Below are 26,105 nucleotides of genomic sequence, written 5' to 3'. Positions count from 1 at the left end.
CCAGGGGTGGAAAAATCTATAAGCCATTGCGTAATATACCATATCTTTACCTTGGTTGAACCCTGCGCAAGATCCACAGCTGTGTGAGCACACAAACAGAGAAAAGAGTGTGTTCATGCCTGTGTGAGACAGACAGAGAGAGAGAGAGAGAGAGAGAGAGAGAGACAGAGAGTGGCTTCTTTGTGGCTAGTTTGCAGTGTGTGCCCTCATATAAACAGTATCACACCACTTTGATCAAATGCTGCTGACAAAATATTTTTCTAAGTAGACTTGAGCGTGGCGTTCTGATCATTTTCTGGATTGTCATGCCAAGAGGAAAGTTAGCTGAGCACCCATAAAATGTATCTGTTTTAGAGGCGGGCGATGTTAAAAATGGAAATCAAATTAACTTCATGTTTTGCTTTAGTGACATGTAAACTCCATGGTAACGCCACTGTACTTCCAAAGCCAGTGGCACAAGTGATATTCACTACTGGAGTTACTTGTTCTCCGTGCATATCTTAAGAGTGGAAATGAATGTACAAAGCCGTAGGCTCAGCAGCTACCAGGCCTTTAAAGTTGCGCTAGCTTGAGACGTCGGCGCGCCTCTACTTATTCATAGTTTCATGAGTTTCGGTTTTGTTGTTTTGATGTGTTTTGGTGTGTGTTTGTGCAAGCGAAGGCCTCTCTCGCAGCGTCCATCTGCACCTGAAGCGTCTCCGGGAGCCGGGAGTGTTTGAACTCCTGAGGGAGGGAGTGTAATGTTTTTATTGGACGTCTTTATGGTAGGTCTTAGTAACTGACTTTTGAACTGCTCTGTCGAGAGTGTTTTGATACTGTAAATTCATGGGTGTCATCTCTGTAGTTGCTCTTATCTCACACACGCACGCACACACACACACACTGGCTGGCATACACATCTGTTGAGACGCACTTTGTCTCACACACGTCATGAAAAAAAGGTAGATAAAGACAATAATAAGCTGCTGACAAAGTGTGGATCCCCGTTATGTGATAATTAAAATGAGAAGAAATGCCAAACATTGTCTAATCAGTTTTCATCTTCACTAATATGATCCACTCAGCCAGTGATATTGGCCGTCCGAATATCACATGCTTGGACTGATTCGTTTTTGATGGTGGTGATTATTATTAAATGGTCTGTAATGACTACTGATAATCCCCACATGCAGCCGAGCACCATGGATTCGCTGGGAGGCGGTTGTTTGTTAATGCCCCACTGAAACCTAAAACACATGCAGATGTGTGTGGGACAGAAACCACAAACTGAATTGAGATCCCTGCCATTGTTTTAGTGCATGCTCATGCTTAATTTTTACCGGCTTGCTTATGGAAATTTTTCAACAAACATGCAACTTTTTCAGCGTGGAGCTCAACATATTAAACTCATTTAGCTTCCTCCCCTTCAGCTACACAGTGTAAAGGGTCAAACTGTGTTAGTGCGGTGATGGCGGTTTGGCCATAGGGGGGGGGGGGTGTGTGTGTGTGTGCGGGGGGGGGGGGAGAGGGGCAGCTGTATGAGGGAGGTAGCTTCAGTAGACAAGGCTACGCTGGGTGAGAGAGGGATACAGCATCATTTTTCACCTCATGCATTGCATATGTATTTTGTGTGTGTTTTCATTCGGTGTCTGTGCGTATACTGTGTGGACGTGTGTGAGGCTGACTGCTGATATGTTTGTGTTTATTGACTCAAAGAGACGGGCCGTGGCTGCGTACACAGCGGTGTACGGGTGGCAGGGGTCCAGGCTTGGGGGAAACGTGTGTGTTTAAAGTACACACAGGCCTAATTATGCTGATTTAAGCATTCTTGCGGTCCTCCCTCTGGCTTGTGGTGAGTTAACTGGCACAGGGGGCATCCAGCAGAGAGAGAGAGAGTAAAAGAGAGAGAGAGAGAGAGAGAGGGTAAAGATAAAGATGGTGAAGATAGAGACAGAAAGAGAAGGTTCAATCAAGAGATTGATGAAAAGAAAGAAAGACAGGGAGAAAGAGAAATATTGGTAGTGGACTGCAACACAGTGAAAGATGTTGTCCCAGACACTGGTGAAACAGGAAAAACATACACTGCCGTCAAACTTCCCGGCAGGTTTTTTCCCTCCTTACTTTGGGGTTAAGAGCGCACCCGCTCTTCGTATTTATTTTTATATTCAGATGTTATGGATTGCTCCGGGAAAAGGCTGTCCCTTTTCCCAGCAAGAGGAATTAATACTGTTTGAATGTTCCCTCTGGAGTCTAAAAGGAGGAATTTTAGAGTTTGGGAGGTTTACAAGCGAAAACCTGACCACTGCTAAATAAACAAACTAGGGATGATTAAAAACTGACCCTTGTTTGTTGACTCTGCGTTCTGGCCTGTGTGTGTGTGTGTGCACCTGTCTCCTGTCGCTTTATGTGTATGTATGGACCATGTGGTTTAACAGCATATGTACAGTATGCACAGGAAGAACCCACATCAAAGGGCAAATTAATTCAATTACAGGGGCAGAAATACATTTGAGTCTAATAAAGGTGAATGCAACTTAGCAATATGTACCAGCAGACATCTGACAGGTCTGCACATTTATGCACATGCATGTATTCTTCAGTGTGTCTCTTATGAGTTTTTGCTTGCTTGTTACAGACAGAAAATAGAAAATTAAGCAACTTTTCTTTTGGCAAAGTGTGTGTATCAAACACCACAGCGCTGTCATTCTTTCTACATGTGTATGTCAAAGGATTACTGCACCTCTGCATTATGAATCTGTCTCGATCAAAACATAACATAAGCAGAGTACGTAAGAGTACATAAAAGGCTTGTGCAGGTTCCCTCTGCGACAGAGCAGAGATTGATGACGTTAGTTAGTGTGTATTCAAGCCGCCTTTCACGCAGGTGATAAAATCCTGCTGGAGAGACAGGCAGGGCTGCTCAGTGTCTCTGGGTTCATTCCCTCTGCTGTATGAGATGGGATCAACCAACACCAAAGCTCACATGTGCTCTCATCTGAAAATATGCTCTCACTTTCCTTACACTCTATTCCTATCTTCTTCTCTGAAACTCCCCTCTTCCTTTTGCTCTTCATACGCGTTCGCTTATCTGTGTCTGCCTTTCTCTATCTCACTCTCTCCCCATCCTTCAGCTAACCCCCACTCTCTCTGTCTCATTATGTCTTTTACTTCAACCGTCTCTCCACCTCATTTTTTCCAGCCCCCTCCGCTACTCCTCTCTTTTCGTTCCCTCAGGAAGAGCCTCAGTCTTATCTGGGATATGTTGGATTTGGTGAGCTTAAAAGCCACTTTACTTACTCCCTGCCTGCCTCTCCTGAGAACAGCGCAAGCAATCTAAAACAGTTTCACCATTCACCAGGCTTTGTCCGTTGGAATGTTACTCATCAGGCAACTTTTTCCCTCCTATCGCCTCTTAATGCTAATCCTTTACCTGACTTACTCTCCATCTTCTTGACTTCCCCCCCGCCCCCCTCCTTTCCTCCTCCCCTTTCTCTCTCTGTTTCTTCTCTCTTCCTCCACTGACTAAAATGCTTGATATACACATATTGGGTTTCTTTGGTGATGTGAAGGAATGCTAATGTATCATAACCATATTACTAGTATTAGTACTTAGAGGAGGCAAATGGTGCCAAGTGCTATCTGGAGAATCAAATCTCTGACAGCTTTGTCTCTGCTTCAGATTGAAAAACGGTGTTCCCATTTTGATTTTCCTCTCTGGAAATACATAAAGCTGAAAGCCCCTCAAAATGTTGCTGAAACAATGGCGTTGTTGTATTCAATAATGCAATTTCTCCAGGAATTGGAAAGCTAGCCTAAATAAAGATGAGGCCAAATCCTATTTTGCATCAGATTTTTTTTTTTTTGACAGCCTAAGAGCTTGAATATTGCCCACATTTCCCCGTACGTAGTCCCTCAAAACAGAATCCAGAGCACACTGTGCTGTTTCCATTGTGCATGTAGATGAATGTTTGAATATTTTGCATATAGCAGTGTTACAATTCGGTTGTCACAGTTTAAAGTGAAATAAAGATTTAAAAAATGAGCATTCAAATACTGTCCTGCAATTCACAGGACAACAACACATTTATTCAAATGCATGAAGAGTGTAACCAAATGATAAGTGCAAATCCAGAAGCGATCCTAACAGGATATGATCAGACCCGGGGCAGGCCCTTTCTGGCGTGTGGCAGGCAAACTGGAGTGAGGGATTTGCTCGTTTTATTATTAGGGCCTGTGTGTGTGTTGTTGATGGAGCAGCTCCATCCATGTTGACTCACAGAGAGACAGCGGTGATGGCTACACTGAGCAGGGGTGTCAGGCTTGGCTGATGACTCCAACTCCCTAAACAGCACCGCAAAGGCAAACCCCTTCTATGAGTTTGTGTGTGTGTGTGAGGATCTGTGCATGTGCAGGCCATACTGAGTTTGCATGTGTGTCTACACTGCGTGTGTGTATGTGTGTGTGTGTTTCAGTCCTGACATCCAAGAAGCCTCAGCAGCATCTGACGTGGCAGCTCTTGCTGCTTTCAGTCCAGCTCTCTCCTTCTGGCTCACTTTTCTGTGATACTATCTTTTCATACAATCACATTTATAAATGGAGACTGACTGGTATTTCATACCGGACCAGTTTTGCTGAGAGTTGATAAACACTCTACTTACTATTCGCTGCAAAATAACACAGAAGGAGTAGAATATTTATTACATAAGGGAATGTTTTTCCTGTTCTTTTTAACCATACAACAGGAAAGCTAAGCAGGAGTAAAGGAGAGAAAATAAAAAAAAAAATCTGGCATGATTCAATCTGAGGTCAGCAAGGGCACATTTGGCTACACGTGTACAATATTTCACTTACATGCTGTTCCAGCTCTCACCACAATTGTGAGGCACTTTTAGGTAACTAAGGGACAGTAAAAAGTATACTAGATGCAATTAAGCAATTGTCACTCATTACCATATAGCCTAAAAACATACGCTGTTCTTTTGTTTTAATTATGCTGCACTCAAGAAATTGGAAGGCAGATAAATGCTTTTCACAGACACATTTTCACATTTTATGATAATGCAAAAATTAAATTTTTTGGTATAAATGCAACACAAACCTAATTTGAAGAATGGATCATGATACAGCACATTCTTTTTGTTCACTCCTCTTTTTCCCTCTCTTGTTTGTGAGGTGCCGTTTTATCGAGGTGGGTTTCCTCCATTTTATGTCCCCTCTAAGGACGTGTACTTATGGCTGTCTGCCTGTGGTACTGTGGTGCTCCTGAGGTCTGAGCGAGGTGGTAGTTTAGGCTAGGGAAGCCAACGAGCGTGGTCACAGAAGAGATAACTGCACACACACTCTCCCAGAGGCGCCCGTCTGCATCGTGTGTCTGTCTGCCGTCCTCCCCCCCCCCCCCTCTTTTGCTTTGTTGCCGGATTCATCTCTTAAAAAAGGAAAGCGCTGGTTTGAGAGAATGAAAGTTTCAAAAATGATTTAGCTATTGTGTGTGCGCACGTGTCTCTGTGTGTGCGTGTGGTTGTGAAGGGTCTTTGTTTCTCGCCTCGCATGTGTTTGTCTGTGTCCTCTGTGTTTCTTCCGGCCTGGCGTGGTGCTTGCCCTACAGGGAATGCCACTCAAAATGGGCAGAGCGACCTTTAACCCTCACACTGCCAGCTCAGAGTCATGCATAACTCGCTGCCATATCAAGAGCTCGTCTCCCTTTAACCCAAACTCTGTCAAGCATAGCAGAGATTAAGACCCCGGCTCTCAGGAAGCCATTTGGAACAGACACCTTTTAACCCTAATGAGATCAAAGTCGGATAGGAGGCCACTTGGAGCAGCCACCCACTCTTAACCCCTAACACTACCAACTCAGCACAGACAAGGCAGAGTGCACAGGCAAAAGGCCCAGCTCATATCATGCCACAGGGAGCGGGCACCGTTTAACCCTCGCAGCGCCAATCCCGCACAGGCAAAACTCCAGCTCACATGATAAGCAGAATTAAATCTGCAAGCTTCAGTGTTCCTGATAGGAAGCTCACTGAAGCTGAATTGAGATGCTAATATAACAGGGTTGTTTTCCCATCTCCAAAGTAGCATGCCACAGACGTTTTCAGCGTTCTAGTTGTAAATTATATATTGTGGTCGCCAGGCTAAGAAGTTTGGCTCTTTTTTTATTTCGAGAACTCACTTTTGTTAGTTTGTTTGTTTCCTGTGTAGATTGAATGACTTCTGCAGAGATTTCCCATGATTCTAAATTACACCATATAAAAACAAAACAAAAAGAGTAATTTGCTAAATTAAAACTCTATCAATATTTCTGTTGTGTTCCCACAAATGTCACCTTTTCAGGAACGGAAAAAAAAAAAAACGCTGTTTCCAGCTTAACAACCACAGAGTTATGAGTTGTAATAATAGGTTTTAAAAGGGTTTTATAAAGCCAAGTGTTGCAGAATCTCCTCTCATGGTTAATAACTCTTAATAGTCAGGATAGGAATTAGTTACACCCATCGTTTATGAATATGCCGTGTGCCGTGTTAATTTGGGACAATATGCATTATACCATATTTTTCAAGATATGAAAAAAATGGATGCCTTGAAGGCATGTAAACATGACCCAACACATGTTTAAACATTTGCACCCTGTATCTTTTCTCGTGTGAATGGAGAGCGTACTCCACAAATACCTTGCTAAACAATCAAGGAAGCAATCAATCAGACAAAAAATAGGGAATAAATTCACATTGAAGGTATGGAGTAATACGCCAGCTGGCTTCTTGCAAATTATACATTTAATACTAAATACTGACAGATATAATAATGGTTATACAAACTGCAGCAGATGAAGACAAAGTATAATTTATTGGAGAGATTCTTTCCCTTTAAGGGAAGTACCAGGGCATGGGTTGCGGCATGAGTGGCTGTGTGTGTGTGTGTGTGCAAGAGAGAGAGAGAGAGAGAGAGTGAAAGAGATAGAAGAAAAATAGAGAGAGAGAGAGAGAGAGAGAGAGAGAGAGAGAGAGAGAGAGAGGGCAAAGGGAGTTTCTGCACTTGCCTGTCTGGCACTGGCTGAGGAATGAGTGTACAAGTTTGAGTCTGGGTGAGTCAAGCTGTGTGAGAGCGAGGCAGCGAGAAAAAAGAGGGGAGAGGGAGTTCCACAGTGAAAGGCGTGTGGGGGAGTGAGAGATGCTAGAAGATGGATAGCAATCGAGATAGAGAGAGCACCGGCAATTACGAGAAGTGAGAGGGTGAAGCAGCAAAAAAAAACAAAAAAAAAACAGAGGGAGGCACGGTAGAAGTGGAGCAACAATATGGAGTACCGGAAAGGGAAAAAGAGAGAGAGAGAGAGAGAGAGAGAGAGAGATTGCAGAGTAAGAGGTGAAAGAAATAAATGAAGGAGTGGAGGGGAAGGTGACGGTGGGGCGCACAAAATGAATGTGTGAGTCGAGCTAGTGGTGAAGCATTTGAATAAAGGGTAAGGGCACTCTGCCCGGCTTTGGGGAGAGGTTGGCATCTCGCCTTGCCGACTGGCAGAATGAGGACCAGGGAGAAATAAAAGAATGAGGGGGAGCGAAAGAGTGAGAGAGAAAGTCTCTCAATAGTGCATCTCTTGTGTGAGGAGAAGCAGGCCTTGGCTGCTGTTGGTGCAGGGCATGGAGGGCAGGGGATATCGGGTTTCATTATCTGCTTGATTCCTGCTGTATTTGCTAACCATGAGGTTCAAAGCCCTCGCTGCAGCTGTAGGCAGGGCATGGTAGCCAGTGTGCGGCGCTGGCATGTGCCGACTGGAACACTGTAGGTGTGTGCAGCATGCGCTTCGGCTGGGAGTGAGACAGAAAGTGTGAGACGCTCGCCTTCCCTGTATAGTTGAAGCAGGAAAGCTGACACACTTTGCCACCCTGCGCAAAGACACCAGCACACACACACACACACACACACAAGTATCACACCGGCTACTTGACCTCATCAGGAACGGTCGCCCTTTTTGAGGGGAAACGCTGCACTCTCAGTTTTACTGCAACGTCCTGTTGGAAAATGCCACACCAACAGTATGTGAGTCTGTGTGTGAGTCAGTTCATGTGTGTGTATTCGCCATGGTGACGCTACAGAAACCTTTGTAATGTAAACACACATACGCGGTAGTTTATATGTATTTACTTATACTGTATGCCTGCATGTAACCTTATACCGCCCCATCTAGCTGCAGTCACATGTTGAAATGCTTTTATTAAATCATTGTTTGTAACATGCAGCGCCAGAATCTCCTAATTTAGTTTGAAATCTATAATTTTGCCCAGTTTTATTTATACCATGATAACATCATCCCTAAAAGAAACATTCCTTCTAATTGACGGTACTGATATCAAGATTAACAGACCATTTTGCATTATGAGGGGCAAATGTATAATATTTCACACAGCTGTCTTTTTCAGTTCCCACAATACATTTTGGTGTATGCAGTGTATAAGTTTTGAATTCTTTCCACCTAATCTAAGCCAAAAAAAATCCATCATATATTTAACAAATGATGAATACAAAATGTATTTTCGGTCGTCCAAATTCAATTCAGCTATCTAAATATTTTCAGAATATAAATTGGTAATATAACTTACTTGTGGGGTTACAGTTATGTTTATAATTAACTGTATGTGGTAGAATTTATGCAGATGGGTCAGAGTCACAGAAAAACCACACAAACCTCAAGAAAACCCTAGCTGAATAAATTTTGGATACATAAAAAAATCATGAAGAGCCCTTGATCTTATCTTTGATGTGCTTACATTTGAGGCTGAAACCGTCTGCCCAGACAAATCCATCGCACAAATGGGAAAGCATATTTGAGTATAAAATTACTCAGGTCTGCAGTCATGTCAGAAGCCCCGGCTTGCTATCAGTCCTTGTGTCTCTGGAGCTGTTTAAAGCTTTGCTCGCGCTGTCTTTCCTTCTCAGCCTCATGCCACAAATGGCTTCCAGACTTTCACACATAGTAATGCTTCAGTGTGTAAACAGGCGTAATTACAAACGATGCGCAGACACACTTTTAACATCAATCTGTGCCGATGGGAGGAAGAGAGCAGACAGAGGGAAAGTTTTTTCCTCTTCCAGGCAGTAGAATGGATGAATAGGTTGGAGCTGGATGGAAATGTGAAGGACTGGCAGTGATGAGAACTTAAGGAGGAAATTTTTTAAGAGGAATAATGTGGCTCTCTGTGTGAATGCATGTGTGTGGGCTTCAATGAGTGAATAAGTGAATGAAAGAGGAAGAAAAATGAACTCTTATTTTTTTTCTATTTCATGATAGTTTCCAAGGAAATAGCGGTTTATGTCAACATGTCCGTAATTATTTCATATCCCTGAGGCTTGTGAGGTTACTTACCCATCACCTCTTAATGGGAGGGTGTTACTCTGCAGACTGGCCTGCTCTGCGCGTACCTTACTTTTCCTGCACTCCTCATGGGAAGAAAACATGGAAACTTCGCTCAACCCTCTACTACTTCCTTTTTCTTTTTGAACAGAGAGGGCTGGAATGGCACAAAGCCTGTGCTGCATTCGAATGGTCTGAGGTCCCTGTTTTATGTAAAATTTAGAACAGTGAGGCAATCGTTCATTTTTTTTTATTATATTTATATGCAAAGCACAGACAGCTCACGATACTTAATCTAAATTATTGCAGGCTATCAAGAGTAGCCTGAGCACACACACACACACACACACACACACACACACACCACACACACATATACACAAAGGGAAAATAGTTCAGATCTCTCACAGTCTTTCCCTTACATCACCACGGTACTTGTCAATATGTGATTTTACACAGCAGATGTCAGAGTTGAATTCCAGATATGTCCTGACACGCTGTAACCTTCATCAGCTTTATGTGTGTGTGTGTGTGTGTGTGTGTGTGTGTGTGTGTGTTTGTTTCCTCCTCAGATCTTGATTAGACCTTAACAAAAAAGCTTGTGTGTGAGACAAATACAATTTTCTCTGACAAATATGGCCTTCAGTAACATGCTTGTAGCATTTCTATAAACTTTAAATTAAGTTTAGCTCATGTCTTTGTAATTAGATTTTAAGACTAAATGTTGCTAAAATAAAATGTTGAAAGAGTAAAAGGTTAACATGTCTGTGGCTTTCCTATTCTTCCAGCAAATATAAGGAAAAATAAAATCATTATTCTTATTGTTATTTTCACCAAAATAATTATTATTATTACAGAAGATTTTATATATATTTATATATTTATTTATATATTCAGTTCAGCGTATGACAATTTATTTACTTAATAAGAAAACAAAGCAATTTGAGATTATTACTAAAATGTTGAATTTTTAAAAGAAACTGCAAAAAGATTATAATTAAATGTTATGATTAAAATTATGTTTGAGTAAGAATCTTAATTAAAAATGGTCCCTTTGTTTAAAAAAAAAGCATTTCAAATTATATTTGCATGATTTCACTGTTGATTATTTAATAGTACTATTTATTTATGGGCTTTAAAATGGATTCAAAATTTTTTTTTTTATCAAATACTCACATTTTTTTTTAACTAATTTACATAATTTAGGTCATGTTGGTGGTAATAATACAATGACGTATTATAGTGTCATATCAATGAGAAATATGAAGGAGGTGAGTTTATTAATATAATTTAAATAAGACCTGTTGTAAAGCTCTTTAAACTGGTTTGATGCAGTTGGACTTTTTTTATTTTATGTTATTTATTCTTTCTTCTACTCTGTTCCTTTTTTAATTCGATTTTGTTTGCTGGAATCAAAAGTTTAAGAATATGACAAAAATAAAAATAAAAGAAGTGACCTTTGTGTTTTTAACATAATGGCTAACGTCCTCGTGTCTGCAGCTCTGCACACATCAGTGAGGACAAATTTAATATTTCTTGACTCACAACCAACGAGTCCTCACCATGCGTGATCTTTCTCCCCACATGTTTGATACAGATGTCAGCTCCTTTGGCATTTATTTGCATACTTAAGATTAATACTACAAATGCAATTCAGGTAAATTGCTCATTAGATCTATTGACACAGTGTGAGAGAAACAGGCCCAAGTTACGGCTATTAAAATAAAATGTATGCAAATATAGCCCACAGACAGGAAGGTGGATATGAAATGTAGCTACACACAGGTGTGAAGAGTTTATGTAAAAATGTTCATTCGTTAGGCAACATTAATAGTCTGCAATAACTTAAAGAGGAGAGCTGCAGAAACGCTTTTGTGTAAATGTGTAAATTTATATGAATGCTTGCTTTCACTGACGTCATACCTTACGCTGCTTTTATGTATTAGCTCTACTACAAGTCCACCTCCTTTTAATTACATTTCGACTTTTACAATTCGACCGGTGGGATTAATTTTGACCCTTTTTCCTCAACGTAGGCCGCTCGAGACTAAACAGGCGGAGAGGAGCGCGTTCCTCCGCGTGAGACGAAGAGGCGCTTTACAGTCAAACATACCTGATATTTAGAGACGTTTCACTCTCATGAACAAGACATTTAGTTTGTTTAACAAATAAAAATAGTTAGTAACTTACAAACAGGCCGTTATGATTCAGACAGACAGAGACAGCCAACGGTTGGTCGCCAAAACTAACGTTACACCGGTGGTGCGCAGCTTAGAATTTGCCGGTGAACACAGTGACGGAGGTATGTTTCTTATATTTTACATGAAGAGTTTCATTTTTATGTTGTTTTATAAATTGAGGGTATATATATTTTATGCAGCAGGACAAACCACGCAGAGGTTTTCTTCTTCTTTTCTTTTTTTTTTTTTTTTTTTTGCTATGTGTCCCTTTTTTGTTAGAAATAGAAAGACAACTTGTAACGTCTCAGCTAACCCTCTCAGCCTTTATTCCGTTGGTTGTTTAGAAGGTAAATAATCAGAATAACTCGACAACAGGACCTGACCTGTGTTTAAAACCTGAATTTGGTGCCCTTATGCATTTTTTAGGCCCCATTTTACAGCACTCTAGCAACTTCCATGCCTTTTTAACAGTGAGGCATTTAGGATATTTAACGTTAAGTTGCTCAAATTAGCCTCTAACCTCTATATTCAGTCTACATGACAAATTGGTGTAATTGGAGAATTTGCCTAAACACTGTTTTTTAATCTTTGTTTGATTGTATAATACCACCAAAATCTTGAATACAACAATTTCAGGGTTTTTTGTTTTTTTTTGAAATAGGTTTCCTTTGTCTGTGTTTTTGGCAGTTGCTGCTGCTTCAGGCTTGGCCTTGTTAATAAAACCTGTGGTGGTTTTCATTTCTGTCCTGCTCCTTTTTAGTTGTAGCTCTCAGGGCATGAGGGGAGATTGTCTTGCCCAGCCTGGCGAACAAAGGTCGTCATTTTCTGAAAGACAGAGCATGGCATGCAGAGATAAGATGAGCTCTCACTCAAATTATTGCAGAGCAGATATGTAGAGACTCCAGAGGCCGAGGCCTGAAAAACTGCCACCTCCCGTTCTGCCCCGAAGAACTCTGGGCAAACAGGAGAAACCTTCTTTAATGAGCTGCAAGAAATGTGGGTTTTAAAATGTCAAAAAATGACACATTAAATAGTAGGGTGCCACACAGACTCATTTCTTGGCCAAAATCATAAAAAGATCTTGCCTTAGCTGCAAATTGTGCACAGACCTCAAAGCCAATGTTATGCTGTTGTGTATAATTTTGCATTTGGTCCAGTTTACGATCATAATAGGCTTGAAAATGGATTTAAATGAGTGATTTTAAAAATGGGGATTTTTTTTTGGAAGGATTACATGTTTCATACAAATAGTATTTGCTTAATAATACGGATTAATTTGTCGTATCATAATAAGGCTCTTGTCACTTTTTCATCCTCTTTGTTCTATAAAGAGTTAAAAAGAGTTATGTTGCGGAAAAAATGTTGCAGGGCTGGAGCTACAAAAGCAAATGTGTTGCGAGTTTGAATGGACAAAGGGGAGGTTTGGATTTCCCTGATAGTAATCTTGGTTATTATCATTTTGCCTGTCAGTAATGGCATGATGATATTACAGGAAGTGACAGCAATACTTGGCACATATCACTGGTTTTCTTTGTCTGCTCCCCATTCATCAAAAAGTCTCGATCCCCTCGGTCTTTTCAAATAAGTGACAAGCACACCTCAGTCATTATTCCTCAAAAACAAACACAAACACACATATCCTCTTTATTTCCATCTCCTCATCTTCCTGTTGCCCATATTTTTTTTTCTTGCTTCTGTCATCTCCTCTCATTCCTACATTTTTCTCGTGTTCAGTGTGGCTGTGTGAGGCAGGCGTATGTTAGCATGAACAATCGGCACCCGGCCCGGCTCGGCCTGGTCCAGATGGGGTCTGCACCCCCCCCACCCCCCCCACCCCCTACCCCACCCCACCCCCCTGCAGTAGCAGTGACGAGCCAGTCAGTCAGGCCGGGCTAGCCAGCTAGCTACCCACCCTGGTAGCCAAACAGTCATTCACCCAGCCAGCCTAACAGCCAGCTTGCCAGCCAGTCAGTGGACCAGCTAGTCATCCAGGCTGCGGCTTTTCTGTCAGACACTGACAGAGGGAGCAGGCCAGGCTAAATCTGATGGTCCTGGGAGCCAACCAGAGGACTCTGGCCTTTGTAGAGTGTTCACACAGACAGCCTGTCCCATTGCACAGCAGGGGGCTTCAACCCACAATCAAATGGCCGGGCCCTCAACTTTGCCACATGACAAGTTAGCTTTTTGTGGCTGCCCAATGCCGAGATTCCAGTTTTGACAATGTCTCTATAATTCCTGTGAGCCTCATGAACTAAATCATGTAATTTGGACGACATAAATGTGTTCATTTTTTGTCATTTGGAAGAATGACATTTAAAAGCACTGGCCATGCGTATTTCATCAAGCCATCACACAGATATTATTTTTCAGATTATATTGAATTGATCCGTGGTGAGAGCCTTTGTCTCTCAAATATTTCTCCCATGGTGCACTGGGCACAGCTTGGTCCTCTGAGGTCACGTGGGTCAGCCAATGAGGATGAGACAAAGTGCTTGCCAGGGCAGCTATACAACACTGTTCCCTCACTTTCTGCTGTTGTTCATTCCCAATTATGTCTCATTGTGTACTTCATAATGCAACACGATGAAAATATGGGCAATTTACTGGCTGCTGTAGGAAACTATAATTCTATTCATTACTACAAAGACCAGCATATCTGAACGCATTAGACTAAGCTCTGTGAATGACAGAGAAGCGGTGTAGCCTGTTTTTAGGCAGTTTTACAGTTTTAATATCCACTCGCCGTAGTAAACAGCTCAGCATGTATAGGCTACTTACATGGAGCCGTCCACCGCAGCAGTTCTAGCTGTCATTGTCCATTGAATCCTGTCTCTCAGCAGCAAATGGGATTGCTGTCTAATTTGGTAACAGAAACTTTTAATGTGTTTCTGTGTCTGTGCTGTCGGGGCTATTAAAGTGGAGTAACACAAAAAAAAAAAAAAAAAAAAGAGTGAGGGAGAGAAGGGGCCAGTTTGGATGTGAGAGTGCATTTTGAAACAGGAGAGCATGTTTTTGGATGGTATTTTTTGTTGGGGGGGGGGGTGGTGGTGGTGGTGGGGGGTGGGGGTAACGGGCATTTTCTTCCCCCTCCTCTCTTTGTTTGTGTGGTAAATCCAGGAGCAGCTGCTGGTCTCAGGGTCTAGTGGGATTTTGGGCCTGTGTTTTCTCATGCCATCCCATGCCAAGGTGGTGTAACGCGAGCAGAGAGAGAGAGAGAGAGAGAGAGAGCAGGAGAGAGAGGGGTGTTTCTGGAGGAGGGAGGGCGGGGGGATGCAGTTGGAGAGCGAGCTGGTTTGTTGGGATGGCTGTGACCACGCTGGTGACGAAGGCAGCGAGGAGGGGGGGGGGGGGGGGTATGTGCGGGGGTTTTTTAGAAGGCGGGTGCTGTCTGGATTGGATGCATGTAAAATTAATATCCTCTGGACTTTGCCTTTGCACTAGATTGGAACTTGTCTATTTGGCTAATGACGCGCCTTCTGCCTGCACCACACACAATCCCTGTCTATCCCCCCTCCCTCCCTCCTCCTCCTCCTCTCTCTTTCTCTCCACTACCAGCCACCAACCATCCACTCCTCCTCCCCCCCCCTCCCTCCTCACCCCCCCAACCTCTTTTGCTTCTCCCTCTGCCATCTCTCTCTTCCCTCCCTTTCAGCGCTGGGAGCGTGCGTATTGGCTGGGCTGTTTGAGACTCGGTGCCAAATAGGTGGGCCCTCTGTGTGTTGGCACAGACTCAGTCAATGGTTAGAGAAGGAAAGTGGAGAGGAAGAGAGAAAGAGAGAGACAGAGTTGGAGAGAAAGAGGGGGAAAAAAGAAGCTGCACTCGGGTTTGCCAGCGGTCGTGCACACTCTTCCAACATTGATTCGGTCCTCTTGTTTTGTTTTGTTTTTTTTTTTCTTCCTTCTTCTTCTCCTCCGTCCGCACCCCCCTTGTCCAGCTCTCTCTCTCCCTCTCCGTGAGTCTTATGCAGATCCTACAGAATTGAACCAATAGCACGCGCCGCTTTGCCAAGCTTTTTTTTTTTTTTTTGTTGTTGTTTTCTCATCAAGATATTTTTTTTTCTACATATTTTTTGCAAACAAACAAAGAGGCTTGTTTTAGGTTTTTGACAATTTTATCCGTTTTGCTGCATTTGCTGTTTTACTTTGTTTGTGCACGTCTAGCTCTTTTTTTTTTTTTTTATCCTTTTAGACAGAGAGATTGCTGAACTTCTCCACACTCTCCTTCTGTTGTGCTCTTAAACAGCACCTCTCCTGCAGCTCCTGCTACAGTACCTCCTGTGTTCCTGTGCTGGTATTACACTGCGCCCCCTTGGCTTGTCTCCTCTTTCTCAGCTTTTTTACCCCCTGCTGCTTTTATTGGACAGTTTCTCAGCTTCTCTTTTTTTTTTTGCTTATTTTTTTTCCTCAGTCTTTTGTTTTCTAATATACGCAGCATTACTCCAGCGCATTTTTTGACGCAACAGTCCAGTTTCTGTACTCGTGGTGCATTTTTAAGTTTCTTTGCAATCGGCGGGGTGAATTTATGATGAGAGAGCAAAATGGTAACTACCGTGTTATTCCTGTTTTATCCACATGTGTTCTGTGATAACTGCTGTTGTTTGGTCATTTTGAGTGCAGACGCAGTTATTTTATTTATGGACAAAATTTAATGTCTTTTTAATGAGACTCTTTGCTTTAATTTTAATAATTAGAATTTGATATGTGAGTTCTCTCAAATAATTTCAGTGTTTTATGTATAATATGTAATAGTTAATGTAGTCAATCTACATTATGTTTTTATAAATGTTACACGTTTTTGCTTTTTTTCAGATATAGATATAAATTTCTATTTATTAAATTTTTTTTAGAATGAATAATGTTTACTAGAATTACTGCTGTTGTTGTTGTAGTTTAGTAACGTTTGTTTCTATATATTTAGGCAGAAAGCGTCTTCTCATCTCTCAGCTCTTTCAGTATTGTGTTTTGTAAAGTGTGTCTTTCAGTGTGATGTGTCTGTGTTAGGTAGAGAGTGCGCATCTTTCCCTCTCTCTCTCTTTCTATCTCTCTCTTTCTCTCTCTCTCTCTCTGTGTCTCTCTCTCTTTCTCTCTCTCTCTCGGCGCCTCTCGTTCATTCTCTCCCTCCGCTCACACAGAGCAGGCGCCGCTCCTCCATGCTGCGCGCCGGTGCTAACTGCCTCTCCTCTCTCTTCCCTTCCTCACCCCCACTCCCTCTCTCCCCGTCCTTCTCTCCCCCATTCTCCCCCTCTCTCTCCACTGCCTCCTCCTGCTTCCCCCCCTCCTCCCTCTCCTCCTCCACCCTCCCCCCGTCCTCCTCCCTCATTCAGGATGAATTCCACCCCTTCATCGAGGCCCTGCTGCCCCATGTCCGCGCCTTCGCCTACACCTGGTTCAACCTGCAGGCCCGCAAACGCAAATACTTCAAGAAGCACGAGAAGCGCATGTCCAAGGAGGAAGAGCGTGCAGTGAAGGATGAGCTGCTGGGGGAGAAGCCAGAGATCAAGCAGAAGTGGGCCTCGCGCCTGCTGGCCAAGCTCCGCAAGGACATCCGGCCCGAGTTCCGTGAGGACTTTGTGCTCACCATCACGGGGAAAAAGCCCCCCTGCTGCGTGCTGTCCAACCCCGACCAGAAGGGCAAGATCCGTCGCATCGACTGCCTACGCCAGGCTGACAAGGTGTGGCGGCTGGACCTGGTGATGGTCATCCTGTTCAAGGGCAGCCCCCTGGAGAGCACGGACGGGGAACGGCTGGTCAAGTCACCACAGTGCACCAACCCTGGCCTGTGCGTCCAGCCGCACCACATCGGAGTGTCCGTCAAGGAGCTGGACCTCTACCTGGCCTACTTCGTCCACACGCCAGGTATGTGGCCAATCAATGCTTGTAATTAGGGAGGGTTCACTGCCAACACATGCCTTTAGAATTACCTGTCATACATGCCAGTGTGCGTGTGCATATAAATGTACACACACATTTGAATAATCACACACACACGTACACAACTAAACATATGCTTGTGTGACATAGAATGAAACACAAAGACATTGATTCAAATTCAGAAAATAAGTATCAAATAATAATATGTTTCAAAAACACAGTAAAAGGGTGTTTCAAATGTAGGAGGGAATTAAGATTAGAACCAATCTATCTGATAATATTAGATGGAAATTGTGAATTCCGAAAAGTTATTTCACAAGATTGAGTGAAATGAATAAATCAAACCTGCCCTGAGAAACAAAATGAAAACGACTTCTTGCTTTTTGTTCTCTTACTAAACAGCAAATAGTTTAGCTTTTTGTCTTTTTTCATATTTTTCCTTCTTTTCTTCTGTTTCTTGGTGTTTGTTTACATGACAACTTAGTATCAACAGTAATAAAAAGAATATGTGAGTGTGTGTCAAGGGCATTCGGCCAGTGTGCTCTGGCAAGTACGTGTTCGTTTTTCTGAGTGAGGCATTTGCGGCTTCATGTGAGCATGTATTTTGTGTTTTTTTATAGGAAGGAATTTGCATGTCTGTGTGTGAGTGTTTTTACGAGATGATCACCACTGTCAAACTGTGTGTTTTTGTGTGATGAGTGAGAGTCGCTGTTTATAAAATCGTACTCAGTCTGTTGAAGTGTATGTGTCACGATAAGGCCATTGTAGCCAGGGATTGTCATTTGGCCACAGCCCAGATTGTGTGTGTGTGTGTGTGTGTGTGTGTGTGTGTGTGTGTGTGTGTGTGTGTGTGTGTGTGTGTGTGTGTGTGTGAGCAAGAGCCGTGAGTCTCCTGCTCTCAGGCCGCAGGCTGCTGCCGCCTTCACCGTCTGCCTGAACGCTAGCACCACGTTGGACCTGGCTGCCAAACACACACACTCACACACTAAACGCCAGTGCTCACAGACAGCCAGTACTATTGCAGCCACCTTCACACCCATACACACACACACACACACACACACACATACAAACACAGCTAAATAAAGATACACACATTCGGTGAAAAAAGAAAGAAAAACAACTCTGTCATCTTTGTGGCGCACTTTCACACGTAAAGCCAAACACGGTTTTAGTCACGAGTGCGTACACACACACCCACATATCACGCACACTCGGGCCAAGGACTATCATAGATACAGTTTGATACAGCCAAACATTGTTGTATCTCAGCCACCATCGTGGATACACACACATCCACACACGGCCAAACATCGCTCACTGTAGCCTCCAGTGCGCGTACACACACACACACACACACACACACACACACACACACACACACAGCCAAAACACTGGCTGTGTTATCGTTTTTTTCCCCCCACATAGCAAAAAACACTGTCAAAGCAACCACACACACACACACACACACACACACACACACACACACACGCACATGAAACACAATTCACAGCCAAATCCTCCAAACACACACTACTTCACCATTTGCTGGCTACATATACATACAAACACAGGCTCATGACCTAATATTATCTCAGCTGGAATTTTCTGGAAATTTCAAACAGTGACTCAACCGGCTTCACGCACACACACACACACACACACACACACAACATACCCTATAGTAGTTGCTACCCAAACACACACACACACACACACACACACACACTCTTTCTGCTTAGGCAGAACTCTTATGGTAGCCGCTAACTCGAGTGAAGCTAAATGCTATCACAGCCGTTCCTCAGTGTCTCTCTCTCTCTCTCTCTCTCTCTCTCTCTGACTCATACACACACACACACACACAAAATCTCGGTCCAGGCCAAACACCTCACGCGGCCCGAGCCAAACCCTGGCAGCAGCTCCAGCTTCACTCTGTTGGTCTGTCTGTGGCGGTGATAAACCGTAGGCAGCGGGCAGTCCTGACGTTGACTGAGGAAATCTCTCACACTCTTTAAGTAGAATCTCTTTCAGTAGTTATTTATTTGTACATTTTTTTTTCCCGGAATATTATTGTTAAATTAATTTATATTTTTATTATTTTACTGACTTTGTTATTGCATTATAGCTGATAAATGCTGCGAGAAAGAAAAGTGTTTTTATAATGTGTTATTGTGGATTTTGGATCAGTGAGTTGTGTTTTATGATTTAGTGACATATCTGTAGAGCTTCTGTTTGCACAAATTAATTACTGTTAAAACATTTTATTTGTGTCAGTTATACTCTTAGATTATTCTGCATTAAAACATTATCTTTATTTATTTTGGCTCAGGAGATGTGTTCAGAAAATCAGTTAGTAAATTAAATTGTAGTCTTATTCTAGAAGGCTGCTTTTCAGTTTGGGAAGTGAAATTATCACAATAGTGTGTTGTATTTTGATCTATACAGTAAAATCAATTTCTTTAGACCTACCACATTTTCATAACTTATTGATTTTTTTTCCCATTATTCTGGATGCAGTCCACTTTATAGCAGTAAATATTTTATTTGAAGCATTTCTTCGTGACTTGAAGACTTTTTAGATTTTCAAAATAAAAACTGGTGAGTGGAGATATTAATGGAAAAAATGGTGTATTGCACGTTAAAAAGTGAAAAGATTATTATTATTTTTTTTTTTTTACATACTCTGAGACTGAACACAGAAAATATAAACGTATCATAAGAGATAAATTCCCAGCGTTGGCTGTTGAGTGTTCAGTTTGCTGCCTCGCGCTCATCGCTCCAGCTGCTTGGAGGCTGCTGCCCAATACGCTGCCCATTCATGATGTGGACTTGCTGCTCTCTCTCTTATCTTATCCGCCCAACACAGTGTGTCTCACTACTTTTATCTGCCTCCAAAGAGCCCGGGCTCAGTTTGAGTCCTGGTTGGGGGAGAGAAAATTTGGGGTTGACAGAAGGAGAGACAAAGGGCAAAAACCGCTGCATGCAAACCTGCTCAAAGGTCACCGGCGCTGCACTTGGCTCTGATTTTACTTTAAAGTTGTTAATGTGTATTTGTGAGGAAAGCCTGCACTTATCTGTCACATTTATTCATTACAGTGATGTGCGGTTGTTTGTTTTTTTGCTTCAGTCGTGCAATGAATGACAAGATGTGCTCATTGTTTGTTTTTGTTTGGTTTGCGTTTTGTCGGGCTTTAGCATCTCTGTCTTTCCCGCTCCTCTTTGATCCCGTGCACACTTTTGTTTTGTCTCCTTAAACATGGCCCTCATTGTTGCTCTCACAGAGGTAAAGCCTCTGCTGATCTCTTTTGTTTATATTGTAGAAGACAGAGAGAGAGAGAGAGAGAGAGAGGGAGAGAGAGAGAGAGAGAGAGAGAGAGAGCGCGTTGGAAAGGAGAAGAGGCTGCGATAGTGATTGTTCTGTTTGGCAGCGCCCGAGCCCCGTTGGTGTGGGAAGAAGAGAAAGACGTCTTGTGTTTTGTTTATGACAGAGTGGCAAAAGCTGCCACGGGGAATCTCTGGGCTTGCCGTCAGGCTTTCTCAGGCTGTTCTGGAGCCAGCCAGCCTTTGAGATCCTCTCTGTTACGGAGCATAACACACCGCAGCCGTAACAGAACAAACCACGCTGCCACAATACACAACCTTCTCCCCCCTTGTTTTCCAGGCACCTCAGATAAGGGGGCAACAAACCAGACACGGCAACAACGTCTTTTGAACATTGTAACTGAAATACTGGCAGAGAATAGAAGAGAAGAGCAGAGGAGAGTAGTTGTGGAGCTGTACAGAGAGTAGTGCATTATTTTTAGAGTTTTATTAAGAGTGAGTGACTGGTATTATAATGGAGATAGTGATCTCTTGGCCCGGAAGTGCCAAAGGTCTGCCAGGGCACCACACACACTGGCAGGGTCCCTTTGGAATGATAACCCATGAATGAAGTGTATTGCATAGGCTCGGTTCACAGTACTAGTTTAGTTGTAATTCTCACTTCTGTTAGTGTGACTACTGCGACGGTGGGTATACATCATCTGGGGAGAAATCATTTCATAATGTGTTTGATTTGATTTATAGCTTTTGTGCTGTTTTAGCTTAAACTCAGCACATTTATGATTTATTCAACTTTGGAAAAATAGATTCAAAAAAAAAATATTTGTCAGGTCCAAAGTTAGCTCATTGCACTTAGTCATACTTTGGAACTCATTCTTACTCTTTTTTTTTTTTTTAAACATTTCTTTCTTTTTTGCGCTGTAAGTGTGATCATGAAAAGATGTTTCAAATGTGTTTCCAATCAAAAGTGCAGTACAGGAAATTTGCAGTCACTCCGAGGGAGGTGTGAAATGTGCTCACCGTGCCATTTCTGCCATGACCGCTCCACACTCCACGCTCTACGGTGCCAGATCCCGCCTCCCTCTTGCTATAGCAGTAGTCATGCCTTGGACGGTGCTGTGAGAAAGCCCAGAGAAACACTAACACTGTGGCCAGCCCCCCCCCCCCCCCCCCCCCCCCCCCCCCCCGGCCAACTCACTGACCACAGGAAGGATTCACAAATAAAAACCCTACTTGTGTTCATCATCGGGGGAAAACTCCCTGAGTGTTCTGAATTTATAGGGGTGGGCAGAGAGAAGTGCGGGAGAAAGAGGAGGGAAAAGTGGAAATAGGAGAGGGAGAGTGAAACAGAGAAAAAGAGGAACATCCTGACTGTCATGGCTGACGTGATGAACGGCTCACGATGTGTTAAAAGTTGACAGGATACTCTGATGCTTTCCACAGGTTCCCACTGCTCTGCTGCAGCTCCGTTTTTTTTCCTGTGAAAATAATCTGTTGTTAATTACTTCCTGGATCTCTTCTCTGGCTCCCATGACATCACAAGGGTTGAGTGGACTGTCCTTGTGTGTGTAAGTGTTTTTGTTTGTGTCTGTGTGTGTGTGTGTGTGTGCACAGCTTAGGTGGACCCTCAGCAGTGAAGGAAGTTTTGATTGAATGAAATCTCGACACTGAGGGAGTCAGTCAGGTCTGAGGCGTTTGTATTGTGTGTTGTGGGAACAGGGCCCACGCTGGCTAAGAAAAGCTCTCCACATGCAGAGTGGCTTTGGCATCGCTAAATGTTCACTGGTGGCTCTAGTTTAGCAGGGCCCGCGTCTTCTTCTTTTTGCGCATCTCTGTCTTTCAGTCTGGCGTCAGGAGCACATCGAGGTGGCTACGTATCAAATCCGAAGGGTTAAGATAGAGAGAGAGCCCCGTCACATTAAGAGAGACACAGGGTAGAGGGAGTCTTCTCACACTATTCTTGGCTTTGGAAAAAAGTCTGTGTATTTGGATAGCTAATGGTGTCGGGCTAGCCAAAGCCCTGTTGTGTGCTCATTCGCTCCAAAACATGTACACACACACACACACACACACACACACACACACAGACGCAAGGCTAACGTCGGGGTGTCACAGACGTACATAGATTGGTCCAAAACCGCAGGGTCTGCATTTATCTCATGAGACCATGATGACACAAGCAGACTCGAGGGGAAATAAAAAAACATGAGAAAGGCGAGTCAAAGACAATGTTGTTATGTTTGGTCTCCCATTAAATTGACCAGTGAAAACTGGCACGCTCCGCGATACGGTGCCATTGTCCTAGAAACGACTGCCTGCTTTTTTTGGTTTTTTACATAACGATCATAAGCTCTCAGTTTCTTTGGCCGTGCCTGACTCGGGAGAGAGTAAAACCCCTGAACATTGCTGGTCTACCCGCATCTGTTTCCTTTTGTGTGAAGAGTTTCAGCATTGGGAGATATGCAGTAAACAGATTATTCCAGTGAAATTATGAGGCCATCATCGTGGTGGAAGAGACAAATGAGGCACTTTGTGCTATTTGGCTGTTTTTATAAAAATTTTCTTTGATCCCCGCTTTCTTTTTGAATGAACTCAGCTGTCCGATTTTTCCTCTTTCTCCTTCAGGAGAAGCTTTCTGTTTTAAAGGCAGCGCAGGTAGAAAAGCAGAAGAATTGACTGACTGTTTTTTTTTTCATGATGGAAGACAGGAATCGTGTCAAATAAGTATGGCACATGTTTTCTTCATTATTAATGATGTTTTTTTTCCTTTGTGGTATTCCACTTAAATACAACATTTATCATTTCGAATTACAGCTACCTTGTTTGTGTAGTAATTTATATTTCCCTAAAGTGAAGCTTACATTCATCATTGTCAGATAGAAAGTTTCCTTTTTCATCTATATGTAAGTCTAGATATGTGTTAAATTTCAGTTGTTGAAATGTATTATTTATCATCATTATTACTATTATTAAAAAAAATAATAACAATGTAATAAATGATTACTATATTTGTGTGATAATACTGAGATCTGTTGAAAGGTATTTATATAAATTTTTAGCAATTTTTCATTTTGTCCGAGGGGAAAAAAGGGCGTTTTCACATGCTGCTGAACCCAGACTAATACCTACTGTTGAGATTTAATTACACATTAAAACACATTAACGATTGTCAAATAAAAATGGGTGTAGGCTAAGCTAAGCACGCAGTGATAAAAACTGCATTCTTTACTTGAGCTGAGTGGGCTTTTTTACGTTTTTTATTTGGAAAAAAACTAGAGAGAGCAAGAAAAGGGGGGAGAAAGAAAGGGAGAGAAAGGAAAAGGAGAAAAGAAAAGAAAGAGGTTATTGAGAAAAGAGAGTCAGAAGCAGCGAGGGGGTGGTATTGTCTGTATTAATACTGTGTCTTCCCAGTGCCGGGTCTCTTTTCAGGCTTTTGTAGCGGCGCCAACCATGAAATGTGTCTGTCCCCAAAAACCATATACCCACTCAGGAGGGTTTCCCGACCTCAGAGAGACAGAGAGGAGGAGGAGGAGGAGGAGGAGGAGGAGGAGGAGAAGGAGCAGGAGAAAGAGTGCAGTGGGCAATGCTCACTATCAGGCAGGCCAGCCAGAAAGGAGGGAGAGCCAGGGAACATGGCTTATTCACCGGGCTGCACTCACAGCGAGGCCCTGGCATCGGCTGCTAAGTCTGGCTAACAACGCTATTCAGCACCCCACAGCCATAGTCATGCTAGAGCGAGAGTCACAATACGTTTCAAATAATAAGAAACATTACTTTTATTTTTCTTCCGTTTTTTTCCTCATAGAGATATTTTTCCCTATAAGAAGTGACGAGTTTTTCTTTTGCTGAATGAAAAGTGAGGTCAGGACTGATTTTTAGAAAAATTAAACAAAAATAACCTCTTGTTTTATTTTGCACATGTGGGTTGAAGAATAAAGTAATTATTATGTGGGCGAGTTTAGCACAGCAAAGGAGTCTGATGTTCAGAAAGTGAGAGGAGTTGTGAGAGGAGTTGTGTCGGCGGCCGTTTTTTGGCACGATGCTATCTCTCTGTATGGAAGACGCCAAATTTTCATACACAATCCCTGCCAACCTCCTCCCTCTGATCCTCGCTTTCTTCTCTTTTCTTTTCTTTTCTTTCACTTGTTCCCCTTTTCTTTTATTCCTCTTTTAGGGTTCAAATGAATGCCCTCCCCTAGCCTCATTAGCACCCCGGACTCCTGTTTGCAGCTACAGAAAAATGTATAATAACTTGTAAGCACAAACATTTTAGCGCTCAATAGGACCATTATCCTTGTTTTTTTTATGAAAGCGGCCCATCATGGGGCTCTGAGCCTTGACTGTGAGATTTTTTTTTTTTTTTTTTTTAATTCTCTGATGTTTCTTTCATTTACTATGCAAATATGTTTTGTCAGCAGCCGTTCAGTTGATATATCTCCACAAAGACCTTTTATATTTTATTTATTTATTTATTGTAGATAAAATATTTTGAGTAGAGGTAGAATTGTTGGAGAGTTTTTCTTTTGTTTTGTGTAGATTTATTGCAATAGATTTATTCAGTACAGAGCAAATTACAACTAAATAAGTGACAGATTTATGGCAGATTTATGAATTATGAACGTCGTCCGTTCTTCAGTTGAAAAATGTTTTCACTGTCTTGTGGCGCTCGTCCTCCTTGAGAGACAACCTTCATGAGGGCATCGTTTGGTGTTCATTACACCGTGAGAAGGAGAGCAGTTTAGAGAGGACAGAAAGTGGGGTGGGGGGGTGGGGGGGGGGGGGGTTAGCAGCGGCGAATGAGTGAGCTAGCTGAGAAGCACAACAGAATGCAGAGAATCAAATTTGGCATGCGTCTGTGTAAGCGAGTAAGCTTCAAATCAGTTTGGACACAGATCTAGGACACTAGACGGAGAGAAGAAAGCAGGATGAAACGGGATAGGGAACGACATGGGATTGAGAGGAATGGGGGGGCGGGGGGGGGGGGGTAGTGTGTATATGTGTATGTGTGTTTTGCGGATGGGGGGTGTAGTTAAGAAGAGGATGAGATGGAGGGGGGGGTAGGTGGTGGGTGAGGTTGAGGCGGTGAGGAGGGTGTGTGTGTGTGGGGGGGGGCGGGGGGGGGGGGGGGGGTGGGGGGGGGGGGCGGTGGTGGTGTTTGGTAGAGTGTCCCTCAATGACGACTTGAAAAACAGGCCGGTAAATGAATGGAGTGGCAGTAAACAAGGCTCGGCGCTTTATCAAAAGACTCCATTCATGTGTGAACAGGAGAGTCTCTCTTTTCTCTGAGGAGACAGAGAAACGTCGACGAGAGGACGCCGCTTGTTTAGATAACAGGATGAGTTTGGAGTGGGATGGCGTTAGTGTGCGTGTTGGTTGATGTTTGTGTGAGTTTTGGAGGGGGGGTGCAG

At 42.9% G+C, this 26,105-nt stretch overlaps 1 protein-coding gene across 15 annotated transcripts in view; it reads left to right on the top strand.

Moving 5' to 3' along the window:
• Positions 1-26,105, top strand: part of LOC122978735 (nuclear factor 1 X-type-like) — a 111,828-nt gene that overhangs the window by 19,901 nt on the left and 65,822 nt on the right. For 12 of the 15 annotated variants that reach the window (XM_044345681.1, XM_044345684.1, XM_044345683.1 and 9 more), the window contains one exon: positions 16,830-17,361. In XM_044345681.1, coding sequence (XP_044201616.1) covers positions 16,830-17,361 — 532 coding nt within the window. Of the gene's footprint in view, positions 1-11,375; positions 11,628-15,205; positions 16,047-16,655; positions 17,362-26,105 lie in introns of those variants that run through there. The other 3 variants (XM_044345692.1, XM_044345682.1, XM_044345676.1) reach the window with 3 other exon arrangements.

This window comes from Thunnus albacares, chromosome 3 (assembly GCF_914725855.1).
Source record: "Thunnus albacares chromosome 3, fThuAlb1.1, whole genome shotgun sequence".
In the NCBI taxonomy this organism is placed as follows: domain Eukaryota; kingdom Metazoa; phylum Chordata; class Actinopteri; order Scombriformes; family Scombridae; genus Thunnus; species Thunnus albacares.
Note: the sequence above shows the minus strand (reverse complement) of the source record. Positions and strands in the feature narration are given on the sequence as shown.